This window comes from Manihot esculenta, chromosome 17 (genome assembly GCF_001659605.2).
Source record: "Manihot esculenta cultivar AM560-2 chromosome 17, M.esculenta_v8, whole genome shotgun sequence".
Lineage (NCBI taxonomy): Eukaryota > Viridiplantae > Streptophyta > Magnoliopsida > Malpighiales > Euphorbiaceae > Manihot > Manihot esculenta.
The window spans coordinates 17,601,082-17,614,977 of NC_035177.2; the positions used below are offsets into that span (position 1 = coordinate 17,601,082).

The window sequence follows — 13,896 nt, forward strand, 5'->3', positions numbered from 1 at the left end:
AGGTCTTTTTGAGATCCTCGCCGGCCGTTTTTGCTCCGGGAGGTCTTTTTGAGATCCTCGCCAGCCGTTTTTGCTCCGGGAGATCTTTGAGATCTGCCGGCCTTGTATCTTCTTTGAGGTCTTCTGTAAGATTCGGGCTCTGTGGCCTTACTGTCGCTTCGTCATCTCAGCTGGTTTTGTGCCTAACTGAGGTCTTGGGCAAGATTCAGGCTCATTGGCCTTACTGTCGCTTCGTCATCTTAGCTGGTTTTATGCCTAACTGAGGTCTTGAGCAAGATTCAGGCTCATTGGCCTTACTGTCGCTTCGTCATCTCAGCTAGTTTTGTGCCTAACTGAGGTCTTGGGCAAGATTCAGGCTCATTGGCCTTACTGTCACTTCGTCATCTCAGCTGGTTTTGTGCCTAACTAAGGTCTTGGGCAAGATTCAGGCTCATTGGCCTTACTGTCACTTCGTCATCTCAGCTGATTTTGTGCCTAACTGAGGTCTTGGGCATTTATGCCTATTTCATTTTTTCCCTTTTGTTTCTTTCATGAGAGCCATGTGAGTAGAGACAAATAATGAATTGAGACGATAAGCATTGCCTATTTTATTACCATGCTTTCAAAATACAATAAGTCTTTTGCATTTATCGATACCTCAAGGGAAGTATCTTTTCAAGTGTTGGATATTCCAGGCATGGGGCTCTGGATTTCCCTGCATATCTTCAATTCGGTATACTCCTGGCCTGACCACTTTTGTTATTCTAAAAGGTCCCTCCCAGGTCGGTGCTAACTTGCCTACCGCTGCTCTCTTTCCCGTAGCCTCCAGGTTTCTCAGGGCTAGGTCTCCCACCTTTAGGCTTCTTTCCCTGACCTTTTGGTTGTAGTAGCGAGCTGCTCGTTGTTGATAAGCGGCAGTTCGGACTTAGGCTTCCTCCCTAATCTCTTCGAGGGCGTCAAGGTTACTTCAACTTGTCACTGTTGGTGCTTTCGTTAGCAAATTGAACTCGATGAGTGGGGATTTGTAACTCGATGGGGACTACGGCCTCTGTGCCAAAAGCGAGTGCAAAGGGCGTTTCCTTAGTGGACGTTCTGGGGATAGTTCGGAGTGCCCATAGAATGCTGTTGAGCTCTTTCGCCCAGTTCGCCTTTGCCCCATCCAGCCGTTTCTTCAATCCTTGGAGGATAGCTCTGTTGGTGACCTCTGTTTGGCCGTTGGTCTGAGGATGGGCCACTGAGGAGAACTTGTGCCATATGCCCATGTTGGCCGTAAATGCTTTGAAGGTGTTGCAGTCAAACTGCCTGCCGTTGTTTGAAACGAGCACCCTTGGTATGCCGAATCTGCAGATGATGTGCCCCCATACGAAATCTATCACCTGGCGGGCTATGATTGTAGGGATTGCCTCCGCCTCTGGCCATTTTGAGAAGTACTCCACAGCCACCACTACGAATTTTCTCTGTCCTGTGGTCTTGGGAAAGGGCCCCAGGTGTCTATTCCCCATTGTGAGAAGGGCCAGGGGCTGGATATGTTGGATTGAGGAGTGGCTGGGATATTGATGCGTTAGCGAACCTCTGGCATATATCGCATTTCCGAACGAACTCTTCCGCCTCCCTTTTGACAGTGGGCTAGTAATACCCTTGCCTAAATATTTTATTAGCCAGTGTTCCTGCCCCTTCGTGAGCCCCGCATATTCCTCTGTGTATCTCTTCCATCACCTTTATTGCTTCCTCCGGGCTTACGCACCTGAGCCAGGGGCTGGACTTCCCTCTTCTGTATAATGTCCCCCTTACTGCTTGGTAGTTAGCAGCTATAGCTGCTATCCTTCTTGCTTCATCCTTGTCTTCAGGGAGCTTTCCCTTTTCCAGATATTCCAGGTATGGGGTCATCCAGTTCTGGTCTTGTTCTACCTGCAACACGGTGGCTGTTTTATTAAAAGCAGGTGTGTTGACATGCTGTATGTATACTTCGTCAGGGAGCTGCTCTAATTCTTCCTTGGATAATCGACTAAGCAAGTCTGCTTCTTCATTTTCCTCTCGAGGTATTCTTTGGTATTTGACTATGGTTCTCTGGCCCTTGAGCTCGGCTTCTATGGCTTTTACCTTTGCTAAATAATCCTGCATGGTTGGATCTCTAGCCTGATATACCCCAGTTACCTGGTTAATTACCAGTTGGGAGTCACTGTTTACTTCGAGGTCGGTTACCCCTACCTCCATTGCCACCAGTATCCCATTTATTAAAGTCTCATATTCTGCCACGTTATTGGAGGCCTTGAATTCCAGGCGCAGGGCGTAGCAGACCTTAAACTCTCCGGGCCCTTTAAGCATCATCCCGGCGCCACTGCCCCCGGCGCTTGACGCCCCGTCTACATACAACTTCCATTCAAATTCTTGGAGAGGCTCTTCTTCTCTCTCACTCCCCAACGCTTTAAAAGTTGACTCTCCCTGTTCCTCGTTAAATGAGCACTCCGCTATGAAGTCAGCCAGGGCCTGAGATTTTATAGAGGTCCAAGGTCGATATTCTAGGCAGTAAGGGCTAATTTCCATGGACCAGGCGAGCATCTGACCTGATGTTTCTGGCCTGCGCAGAATCTTCTTTAGAGGTTGGTCCATCATCACTATACCTTGATGGCTTTTCAGGTAGACCCTAAACTTCCGAACTGCTAGCAACAGAGCATACGCCACCTTTTCAATGTTCAGGTATCTAGTCTCGGCACCCTTAAGTACCTTACTGACGTAAAATACCTGCTTTTGTTCTCCTTCATCTACCCTTACCAATACTGCACTAATCGCTTGTTCAGAGGCTGCCAAGTATATCAGGAATTTCTCTCCTTCCAAGGGGTTGCTGAGCACATGAGGGGAGCTGAGGTAGCTTTTAAGTTCTTCGAAAGCCTTTCGGCAGTCTTTCGTCCATTCAAAATTTGGTACCTTCCTCAACATCTTAAAGAATGGCAAGCATTTCTCTGCCGACCTGGACATAAAGCGATTTAATGCCACTACTCTCCCAGTCAGTCTTTGGACATCCTTCACACAGGTTGACTCTGGCATATTCAGTATAGCTTCTATTTTCTCTGGATTGGGCTCGATGCCTTTCCCACTCACCATATATCCCAAGAACTTTCCTCCTCTGATAAAGAAAGCACATTTTGCTGGGTTCAGCCTCATTCTATACTGTTCTAACACATCAAATACCTCCCTCAGATCTATCATATGCTGCTGGAAAGTGGGGCTTTTGACCACCATATCATCTACATACACCTCTACATTTCTGCCGATCTGATCTTTGAAGACCTTGTTCATCAGTCTTTGATATGTTGCCCTGGCGTTTTTCAGCCCGAAGGGCATAGCTTTATAGCAATAGGTCCCCTCTTCTGTTATGAACGAGGTCTTTTCTTCATCTGTCCTGTCCATTGGGATTTGATGATAGCCCGACATAGCATCCAAAGAAGACATGTAATTGAAACCGGCCGTAGAATCGACCATTTTATTAATATCGGGGAGGGGGTAACAATCTTTTGGACAGGTCTGATTCAGGTCGGTAAAATCTATGCACATCCTATACTTGCCATTGGCTTTTTTGACTAATACAGGATTTGCTAACCACTGCGGGTACATAACCTCCTTAATAAAGTCTGCCTCTTCTAGCTTTTGCACTTCCTCCCTGATGGCCTGTTGCTTCTCCCTTCCTACCACCCTCTTCTTCTGTTTTACTGGTCTGGCGTCGGGGAGGACGTTCAGCTTATGGGTCATCACCTCAGGGTCAATCCCGGGCATATCAGAAGGCTTCCAGGCGAAGCTCGATGCATGGCCTCGGATCAAGATCATGACTTCAGTTTTTTGTTCTTCAGTGAGGCTAGCGTTGAGACTGAAGACCTTATCTGTCTCTGCTTCTGATAAAGGAAAAGTCTCCAGCTCTCCGACCGGCTCCGTTCTGGTTTCTTTCTCCTCGTCCCTGACCTCTAACACCTCTGAGTCGAGTCTTTCTGCCGCCGAGCTCAGCTCTGCCACTGTGGCTAAGTATACTGCTCTCGCTTCCTTCTGGCTTCCCCGGACTACCCCTACTCCTGCCTCAGTTGGGAACTTCAATGCCAGATATCTGATACTGGTGACTGCCTCGAAGTCAAACAAGGTAGGCCTCCCCAAGATGGCGTTGTAGCTCAACGGGAGTTTAACTACTAAGAACACCACATAATGGGTGCGAGTTCTTGGTGCTTTGCCTAGGGTGAAGGCCAGCTTCACTTTCCCTTCTACGGATACTGGTACCCCTCCAATCCCCTTGACCGGTGCTTGATCTCGAACTAGTTGTTCCTCGGGGATTCCCATCTATTGGAAAACCCGGTAGGGTAATAAGTTTACCTTGCTCCCATCATCCACTAAAATCTTCTTGACTCGATAGTTGTGAATGATGGCTTCAACGACAAGGGCGTCGTCATGGGGCATCTGAACACCCTGGGCATCCTCCGGAGAGAAGGTGATGGTTACTGGAGAGTGCTCGACTACCTGCATGATTTCGGCACTGCTGCTTTCTCCCTCTCGACTCCTCTTTTTTCCCCTACGGCTCATCCGACCTCCCATTCCCCCAACAATCATGTTGATCGTCCCACTGGTCCCATCATTCACTGGTCCAGTTCCTGTCTTCCTTGGTACTTGTGCTGCCGGATTGGGCTGAGGCCTCTGTCCCTCTAGTTTCCTCACGAAGTTCTTGAGGTGCCCTCTTTTTATCAACCTTTCGATCTCTGTGATCAACTGGAAGCAGTTATTGGTGTCGTGGCCATGTGTGCGATGGTATCGACAATATTTGTCAGGATCTCGCTGGCTTGCTTTCGTTTTCATAGGCCTAGGCCATTGGAGGAACTCCTTGTCCTGGACAGCCATGAGCACTTCGGCTCTAGAAACGTTGAGGGGGGTCGGTGTTTCCGGAATCCACGGGGGGAGTGACCTTTGTTATGAGACCTGAGGGGAAGGTCTTTGGTCCCTTCGATCCCAGAGTTGTCGATAAGGCTCAAGTCTCTTGCCATGCTTTTTCTCGTGCTTCTCCGGCCTTCCTTCCTCCGGTGCTTTCCCCTTGTCTAACGCTCCCCTGGCGAACCTGCTCGTTACTAAGGCATCATCCTGCCTTATGTATTTTTCAGCCCGCTTCATTAGCTAGGCCAGTGAGGTCAGAGGCTTCCTGCTCAGTGAACCAAAGAACTCGGCTGAGGTCGTCCCCTTCTGCATGGCTTCTACAGCCCTTCCTTCATCGAGCTCAGAGATTTGCAAGGCCTCCGTATTGAAACGGGCGACGTATTCCCTGAGTGATTCGTCTCTCCTCTGTCTGACCGTCTCCAGGTAACTCGTCTTCCTATCTGCGGGCACCCCGGCGATAAACCGGCTGATGAAGCGGGTGGCCAGATCTCCAAAGCTACTAATACTTCCTGCCTCAAGGCTATTGAACCACGCCCGTGCTGGCCCCGAGAGCGTCGTAGGAAATACCTTGCACATCAGGGCGTCTGATAGAGTTTGCAGCTCCATGAAAGTCTTGTAGTTCAAGACATGCTCCCTAGGGTTCCCAGCCCCGTCATATGCGGCCATAGGCAGCATCATAAACTTTTTGGGGACAGTCTCTTGCTGCACCCACTTCGAGAAGGGCGAAGAGGTGGGCAGGAGGGTCTGGTTCTGATCCTTCGTTCCTAGCTCGGCCAAGAGTTGCTCTCTCATCTTTTGCAACTTCTGGTCTACACTCTCCCCTTCCCGCCTGGGCTTCCTCTCTTGGTGGGCCTCCTCTTCCTATGTCTCACTCCCCAATCTTCCGGTGGTTCCGGCGGAGTAGCTATCGACTTCATCATTCTCTATCAGCTCCTTTACCCTCCTTCCATGAACTCAAGCTGCCGGCTCTTCCTCTTCTCCAGCTCTCCTCCTCCCGTCTCCGGTTTCTTGGCTGACAGTTCTGGGGTGGTTGAAGGTAGGCTGAGTGTAACAGCCCGGAAACTGATACCCCTCTGTAACGGCCCGAACCGCCACCGGCGCTAGGATCCAGATCGGCTTAAGGCCGCCGGGACCCGTAGCAAGCCAAACATACCTCCTATCACCTGGTCAAATCCCATACATGAACAAAACTTTAACATAAAAACTGAAACATCTGATGTACAAACCGAGCCTGACCTGTATGCGACATAACTGAAAACATAAAGAAACCCCTTACTTGAGTCCTCATCACTCTAGCTGGGTCAACACAACATACATCAAGCCGGAATCACATCCAAAGAACTAGAACCTAACCTGTGCATGCATCAAACCACAAACATAAGACCTCCACTAGGGTCCTCATCCATAACATAACGTGGTAAACAACACATGCCACAAGATTAGTTCAACACAACTCAACATCTAAAACATTACATACATCATGTATTGAACAGGGACTAACCAAGTCTTAGGGCCAAGCACATTTCTAATCCATAAACATAACTCTTACAATACATAACATCTTACAAATCATTATCAATATACATGTCCACACTAAAAGTACTACGCTAATACTATTACATAAGCTTAACCTTTACCCTTGACGTCCTCCTGGACTACTTCTGACCTGCAAAACTGGGGTTAGGGGAGAGGGGTGAGCTAAAAAGCCCAGTGAGTAGAAACATAGAAAACAGTTCATTAATTACATGCTCTCATGAAATGCGTCAGAACACAAAGAAATCACATAACCTGGTCCGTCTCGGGGCTCATGCAGATAAATATTCCCCACGGATTGTTTTTGAGAGTTCCTTTTTTTTTGCTAGCATCCTTTACTCTCAAGGATCGGACATGACCTCAAAATTCCCTCTGTCGGTGCCCGGCTCCCCCAAAGGAGCTCACACAGGACTTTCACATACATGACAGGGTACCTAGTCCACAGAGAGCGCACAGGGACTTTCCTATATGTACTTGTCCGGCTCTCAAAGGACTTACCCAAGACTCAATGACAGATATGGGCTATTGAAGTCGCCTTGGTCCAAACCTTCCTCCATCAACATCAAATAATGCAATGCGCCACCTTCGTGAACTAGTGCAAACAACCTACTACATATAATCATGATGCATGAACATGCTTTAGGCATTTGATTTTGTATATAAAAGATTAAGTTTAGTTCTACTCACCTCTGTAGCCGACGCTGACTGACTCGGCAACAGCTACCACTGATGGCCTCCTCGGTCCCTCGGGTCCGATCCTACACAGGTGGACTCGAATGAGGTGCCAACACACTCTAAACAACTCATAAACAACTCCCCAAAAACTCTCTAAAACATCACTTAAACATGCAATCTCCCTAGAGCTATCAAGAAAAGCCCACCCTGCAAACTCATTGGCGAACTCTCCCCATGACATACTGTCCATCCTGGGTTCCATATAATTCTTGAATCATTCTCTGGCTTTCTTACATTTGAGTGTAAACCCTGCCATCTCAATGGCTCTACTATCATCTGCTCCCAATTCACTGGTTATCATCCTAACTAATCTGAGGTATTCAAATGGATCATCTCCCGTGTTGTATTTAGGAGCATCCAATTTCAAGTACTCTGTCATTTGCACTTTACCTCCAGATGAGCTAGGTTGATGTCTGTCAACAACAGGGGCTACTGGTTCTAGTGGTGATGGTACTGGGTCATTTAGCTCTGGGTGTGCTGCACTTGGATGAGTAGGGGAAGGTGGATACATAGGATATGGTGGGTAATAATGAGGATAAGGCATATATGGCATATAAGGAGGATATGGGACAAAACTAGAGTACTCCGACATACCTCCCATCGGATACTCTGGATTCTGAGAAAAGGCTGGATAGCCAAAACCTGAGGCCTGAGCGCCTCCCTGCGACTCTCCCATACCTTCCTCAAATCTGCCTACACCCATGCTGTCATCTCGAGACTGGTCAATTTCCATAGCCTCCCTCATTTCCTCTGATCTTCCTCCTCTAACTGTACCTCTTCTGCTCTCGTCTACAGACCTTCTAGGGTCTATTGACGTACCTTCCCTGCTAGATCTCTGAGACCTTGCCCTCGGCAATGGAGGAGGACGAGCAACTGTTCTCTCACTATCTGGTGGGACTCCAGTCAATCGAGCTGATCGACGAGTTCCTCGTATCTTTTCTCTGGAAAACAACACATAATATAGCACTTTAGCACATAACCATCACATATCACTAATGCACATGCATAACTCATGGCATCAAACAGATAGGACTCAACACCCTATCCTAGTGGACATGATTTCCCTATTGTGCTTGACTACCTCTAGCCTCTATGACCCCGACATTCTCTCTATAGGTCCGATCATGTGAACCTAGGCCTCTGATACCAATCTGTAACGACCCCAAAAAGGACCGTCACCGGTGCTAGGATTCAGGTCGGCTTAAGGCCGCCAGAACCCGTAGCAAGCCTGCTATACTTTCTATGTACTTGTAAATCTCATACATGATCATACATTTTCTGTGAAAATAATAAAAAAAAACTCTTTTCTCTGTACCAAAGCTTAACCTGTGCATGCACTATCTTTGTACTCTGGACTCTGTACTCTGTACCCCTGACTAGAGCTTGCTCTAGATGGGTTAACTCATACCTGTTAAGCCTGGTTTTTCACAGACTCTGTAAACCATATACATATACAGATCATGTACATAACAAAAGATTTACAACACAAACATCACTAAGTCAAGCACAATTCTAACTTTATACACAACTATTACATCTCTTTAATATTACATGTCCATGCTATGCTATTACAAATCTCTTTACTCTTTCTGTACTCTGCTGATCTCCTCTGTACACTGTACACGGAACCTGCAAGACTGGGGTTAAGGGAGTGGGATGAGCTCTATAGCCAGTGAGTAGAACAGTAAAACATATCATTAAAATATGATCTTATGGAATGCATCATATCACAGACAATCCATATCAAAGGTAAACCTATCACCACATAGTCCCGGTAACTCTGTCATGCTAGGGCGTAGAATCGAGCACCTGGTCTTCCTGTCATATATGTATATGTGTCTATAACACCTCTGTACTTACCATTGCCAGGGCGTAGTGAAAGGCTCCTGGACTTTGCTATACTTGCCAGGGCGTAGTCAAAGGCTCCTGGACTGACTCTGACTCTGCAGGCTCTGAAAACTCTAGAGCAGTACTCACTGCTGCTCTCTCTGGTTCCTCTAGTCTGTACCTATACAGATGGATTCAAATGAGGGACCAAACTAGCTTATGAATAACTCTATGAACCTCCCCAAGAATCCCCTTAAACTCACTCAAACATCCACGCAAAGCATGCAAAGGAAAGCTGGACAGAACACTTTCGGCGGCAGGTTCGGCGGCCGAAAGTCCTCTCCAGAGACAAAACTCATGCACCTTCGGCGGCCGAATCTCTACTTTTGGCAGCCGAACCCTTTCGGGGGCAAGTTTTGGAGGCTGAAAGGCACTCTAGAGACGAAAGTCTCTAACCTTCGGCGGCACCTTCGGCGGCCGAACTCCCCTCCAGAGCCAAAAGTCCAAAAGCTCGGGGGCAAGCATGGGCAGCCGAAGCCACCTCCTCATGGGTTCGGCGGCCAAATGTACCTTCGGCGGCCGAACCTGAATTCATCCGCAAGGCAGAAACTTGCTCTGCCTCTCACCAAAAGCACAAAACTCTCCCAATCTCACACACCTCAATTCCTCAACTTGCATACACCCAAGTATATGCTCAAAGGGGTCAAAAACTATCTTAAAACCCCAAACACACAAGACATACAACACATATACAAGCTTTTCTCACAAAATAACCAAAACCTCAAAAATAACCCTATTCATGCAACTCTCTCCCATACCCTCATAAAACCTTCAGAAAACATAAAAACAAGCTCAGGATCTTCACTTACCTCTTGAAACCAAGAAGATGAACGATCCTAACGTGGAGTTTTGGAGCAACTCTCCTTCAAACTCTCCAAACTTCACAACTTTGTGTTTTTAGCTTAAAACCTTCAAAATACCATAAAAACTAATCAAACCTTTGCAAGATGTGATAAAAACATGTAAAATACTCAAGAAGGACAGAGTCTCACCTCAGAAAGTGAAAGGAATCGGCGAGTCTTATCCTTTCAATCGACTGAGGGCCTTTTATAGGTGGCTGGCCAGACCACCTTCGGCGGCCTATCGTGAAACCGAAAGCCATGCATGTTCGGCGGCCGAACCTCAACTTCGGCGGCCGAACCTGGCTTTTCTGCCTTGGTTCATTTCACTCAAAAACTTATTTCCTTATGCGTTAAAACTATGACACATACCAAAACCTTTTAGAAAAACATAAATCTAACCCTTCTAGAGACTTTCGGCAACCGGAACTCCATCGGAAAGTAGAATTCCGATGCCGGACTCTAGCTGGGTATTACAAGATATATTAGGGTGCTTGCATTAGAATTCACGAATATGTGCATTGCATATTATGTTGTTGATGTGGATGAATGTTGAATGATCCATTAGCCCTCATATGTTATGATATGTATGTTATGATATGGAAGTCCAGGCGTGCCTGCTCTACGCCCCTGGCACTATGTAAGGGAAAGTCTGGGCGTGCCTGCACTACGCCCCCGGCACTATTGGATATGTATGTTATGATATGGAAGTCCAGGCGTGCCTGCTCTACGCCCCTGGCATGATTAGACTGTATAGAGGGCTAAATGGTGACAAGTTCATCCGTGATGTGAATTGTTTGTGCGGTGATGCATTTCATGATATCACATGTTTTAAATACAATGTTTTATTATTTTGCTCACTGGGCTCTAGTAGCTCACCCCACTCCCTATTTTCCCCAGGTTTGCAAGTACGGGATAGATCAGGAGGTCAGCTAGAGTAAAGTCATGTCTATGTAATAGTTAGAAGTGGACATGAAAATGATGTAATGAAAAGTATGATTCAGTAATGTAATGTAATGATGTTAATGAGGATAGAATTGTGCTTGACCCTAGTATGTTGTTAATCCCTTGTTAGTACATGATCTTAAATGTTTAATGATGATTATTGTCAACCAAACTTAATACATGTTATGTCACCCATTGGAGCATTGATGAGGACTCCAAGGAGGGGTTAATGTTTATGAATAGTGCATGCACAGGTTGAGTTTGGTGAATGAATGAAAAGTAAAGTTCAAATTTTTTATGTATGTGTTGATCATGTATGGGATTAAACAGGTATACAGGATGAATGTTTGGCTTGCTACGGGTCCCGGCGGCCTTAAGCCGATCTGGATCCTAGAGCCGGTAGCGGTCCGATTTTCGGGTCATTACAGTTAAGAATATCATCTTGATTTTCATCAAAAATTTCCTGGCTCAAACAGTCAACAATATCAAGACCATAAATAGGGGACATATCATATGGATATTTCATAGAATCATAGACATTATATTTAATGACTTCCCTTTCAAATTCAATGGTAAGAGTACCATCATGCACATCAATTTTAGTCCTTGTAGTACTCAAGAAAGGACGTCCAAGAAGTATGTCAGAACTAGTGTTGCAACTATCTTCCTTAGTATCAATCACATAAAAATCAGCAGGAAAGACAAGTTCATCTACTTGGGACTAACACATCTTCTAGAACACCTATGGGATATACCACAGACCTATCAGCTAATTGTATAACAACTCTTGTTTCTTTTAATGCACATGCATTCAGAGATTTATAGATGGAAAGAGGCATGATATTAATGGATGCACCAAGATCACACATGGCTTTCTTAATACCAACATTTCCTGTCTTGCAAGAGATAGCAAACATACCTTTGTCTTTGCATTTAGTAGGGAGTTCTCTTTTAATAACAGCAGTAACTACCTCACCTACGCTTACTTTTTCTCTTTTAGCAAGCTTTCTTCTATTGGTGCAAAGCTCTTTTAGAAATTTTGCGTACCTTGGAATTTGCTTGACAGCATCTAGCAGTGGTATGTTGATTTCCACCTTTCTGAAAGTCTCAAGGATCTCCTTTTCTTCCTTTTCTTTTTGTGTTCTTTCAAATCTTTTTGGAAAAGGAGGTGGAATCTGAAAGCGTACCTTTTGTTCAGTCTTTTGCGCAGGAGGTGTTGTAGTTTGCGCAGGAGGTGCTGTAGAAGCTTGCCTTTGCGCAGAGGCTTCCGAATCAATTGGTTTTTGCACAACTTGCTTTTCTTGCTCAGAACAATCATCTTGAAGCTCTTTCCCACTTCTCAAAGTAATAGCACTGACATTTTGTCTGGGATTAGTTTCAGTTTGAGAAGGGAGCTTACCTTGAGTTTCAAAATTGCCTCTTGATGTGGTCAGTAGATCCATGCGCTGATTGAGACTTTGTATAGCGCTTGCCATGGATTCCATCATCTTTTCAAGGTGCTGATTTGGATTTGAAGGTGCTGGTTGGGCTTGATTTCTTTGGAAATTTTGGTAATTCTGACTATTGTTGGCCCTCCCATAGCTGAAATTGGGATGGTCTCTCCAACCTGGATTGTATGTATTGGAGTATGGATCATGTCTAGGCTGGTTGTGGTACCCTCCAATAGCATTGACTTGGTGATGGTCTTCTTGGAGTGTGGGACATTGATCAGTTGGGTGTCCCACATATGCATAAATCCCACATGGCCTAGGTGGCTGGGGTGCTTGAATCTGTTGTACCACGTCTATGACAACATTTTTTATAACAGATGTTAGCTCAGAAATAGTAGGAAAACTTACCTCATTGACTCTTTGTAGTTACTTCTCCTCTCCATATTGCCTAGATGAGGCTGCAAGAGTGGAGATTAACTCTCTCATCTCTCTAGGTGTCTTGTCTGCAATGGACCCTCCACAAGCTACATTAATGAGTTTTCGTTCTGAAGGAGACAATCCTCAATAGAAGAATTGTATGAGAGATTTGTCTGACATGTCATGTTGGGGGCAACCTGTGCAAAGTCTTTCAAACTTTTCCCAATAATCATATAAGTCTTCAGTTGGTTTTTGCATTATGCTTGTGATTTCTCTTATTATGCCAATTGACTTATGAGTTGGGAAGTATTTGTCCAAAAAGGTTTGGACCATATCATCCCAAGAAGTTATAGATCCAGGTGGCAAATAAAATAACCAATCTTTAGCAAAGTCATCCAATGAAAAGGGAAAGGCTCTCAACTTAATTTGATCTTCAGAGATTCCTTGAGGTCTCATGGATGAACAGACAATATTGAATTCTTTCAAGTGCTTGTGTCGATTTTCATTTTCTCTACCTCTGAATTTAGGGAGAAGGTGTATCAAACCTGTCTTTAGTTCAAAGGGGACTGTCAGAGGTGGGTAGGTGATGCAAAGTGGTGCATAATCACCTACAGGAGTTGCCAACTCTCTCATGGTTCTTTCTCTTTGTTCTTGGGGCCTAATTGCTGGATTTTCTTGAATTATTTGGTTCTGGACAGCATGTCCATTTGGGGCAGCAATTTGTGGATTATGTTCAGCCATTGGTGCGGCTTGTTGGCAAAATTCGGTTGCTTCAGATGAAGCTTCTGCGGCTTGCTTTCTAAGTCTTCTAAGAGTGCGTTCAATTTCTGGATCAAAGAGCAGTGTGTCCCTGCGTTCAGATATGGTCATGAAAGAAAAATAAACAAGTTAAATCAATTCCCCGGCAACGGCGCCAATTTTTGACTCGCGGTTGTCGAAGCCGGTAAAAAATAACCTCTCTGGTTATCAACAATTTACAACTGCAGATAGTGGTGAAAGGATCGAATCTACAGAGAATTGAGAACTCACCTATTTCTCTTTTTATGACCAAGAAAATAAACTGGAACGATAATAAATTAAAAATAAGATAAAAGACTGAAAGTGGGATCAAATGAGATAAACTGAAAATTGGGATAAAAAACTGTAAATAAAATAACAGGGGGGGTTTTGAGATTGATTATAGTAAACTAATAATGAGAATAATAATGGAAAGCAAATAATAAAATAAG

At 45.3% G+C, this 13,896-nt stretch overlaps 2 protein-coding genes across 2 annotated transcripts; both read right to left on the minus strand.

Moving 5' to 3' along the window:
* Window positions 1-1,605: 1,605 nt before the first annotated feature.
* Window positions 1,606-4,299, minus strand: LOC110604832. Its single transcript, XM_043952414.1, has 3 exons — window positions 3,850-4,299; window positions 1,945-3,000; window positions 1,606-1,887 (listed from the first exon to the last, which is right to left on the minus strand). Exons 1-3 carry the CDS (start codon window positions 4,297-4,299, stop codon window positions 1,606-1,608), a joined length of 1,788 nt encoding a protein of 595 aa, XP_043808349.1.
* On the minus strand, window positions 4,300-4,809 carry LOC110604831. The gene has a single exon (XM_021743138.1). It carries the CDS (start codon window positions 4,807-4,809, stop codon window positions 4,300-4,302), a length of 510 nt encoding a protein of 169 aa, XP_021598830.1.
* Between the last annotated feature and the right edge of the window lie 9,087 nt (window positions 4,810-13,896).

What these genes read in the sequence shown, in the direction of transcription:
- LOC110604832 (XM_043952414.1), bottom strand. Translation starts at nt 4,299, where the DNA reads ATGGGAATCCCCGAGGAACAACTAGTTCGAGATCAAGCACCGGTCAAG. An exon ending in CAGAAGCAGAGACAGATAAG is followed by an intron (nt 3,001 to 3,849) that starts GTCTTCAGTCTC and finishes ACCTGTGTGAAG; the next exon opens with GATGTCCAAAGACTGACTGG. An exon ending in TAGAGCAGCTCCCTGACGAA is followed by an intron (nt 1,888 to 1,944) that starts GTATACATACAG and finishes ACCGTGTTGCAG; the next exon opens with GTAGAACAAGACCAGAACTG.
- LOC110604831 (XM_021743138.1), bottom strand. Translation starts at nt 4,809, where the DNA reads ATGAAAACGAAAGCAAGCCAGCGAGATCCTGACAAATATTGTCGATAC.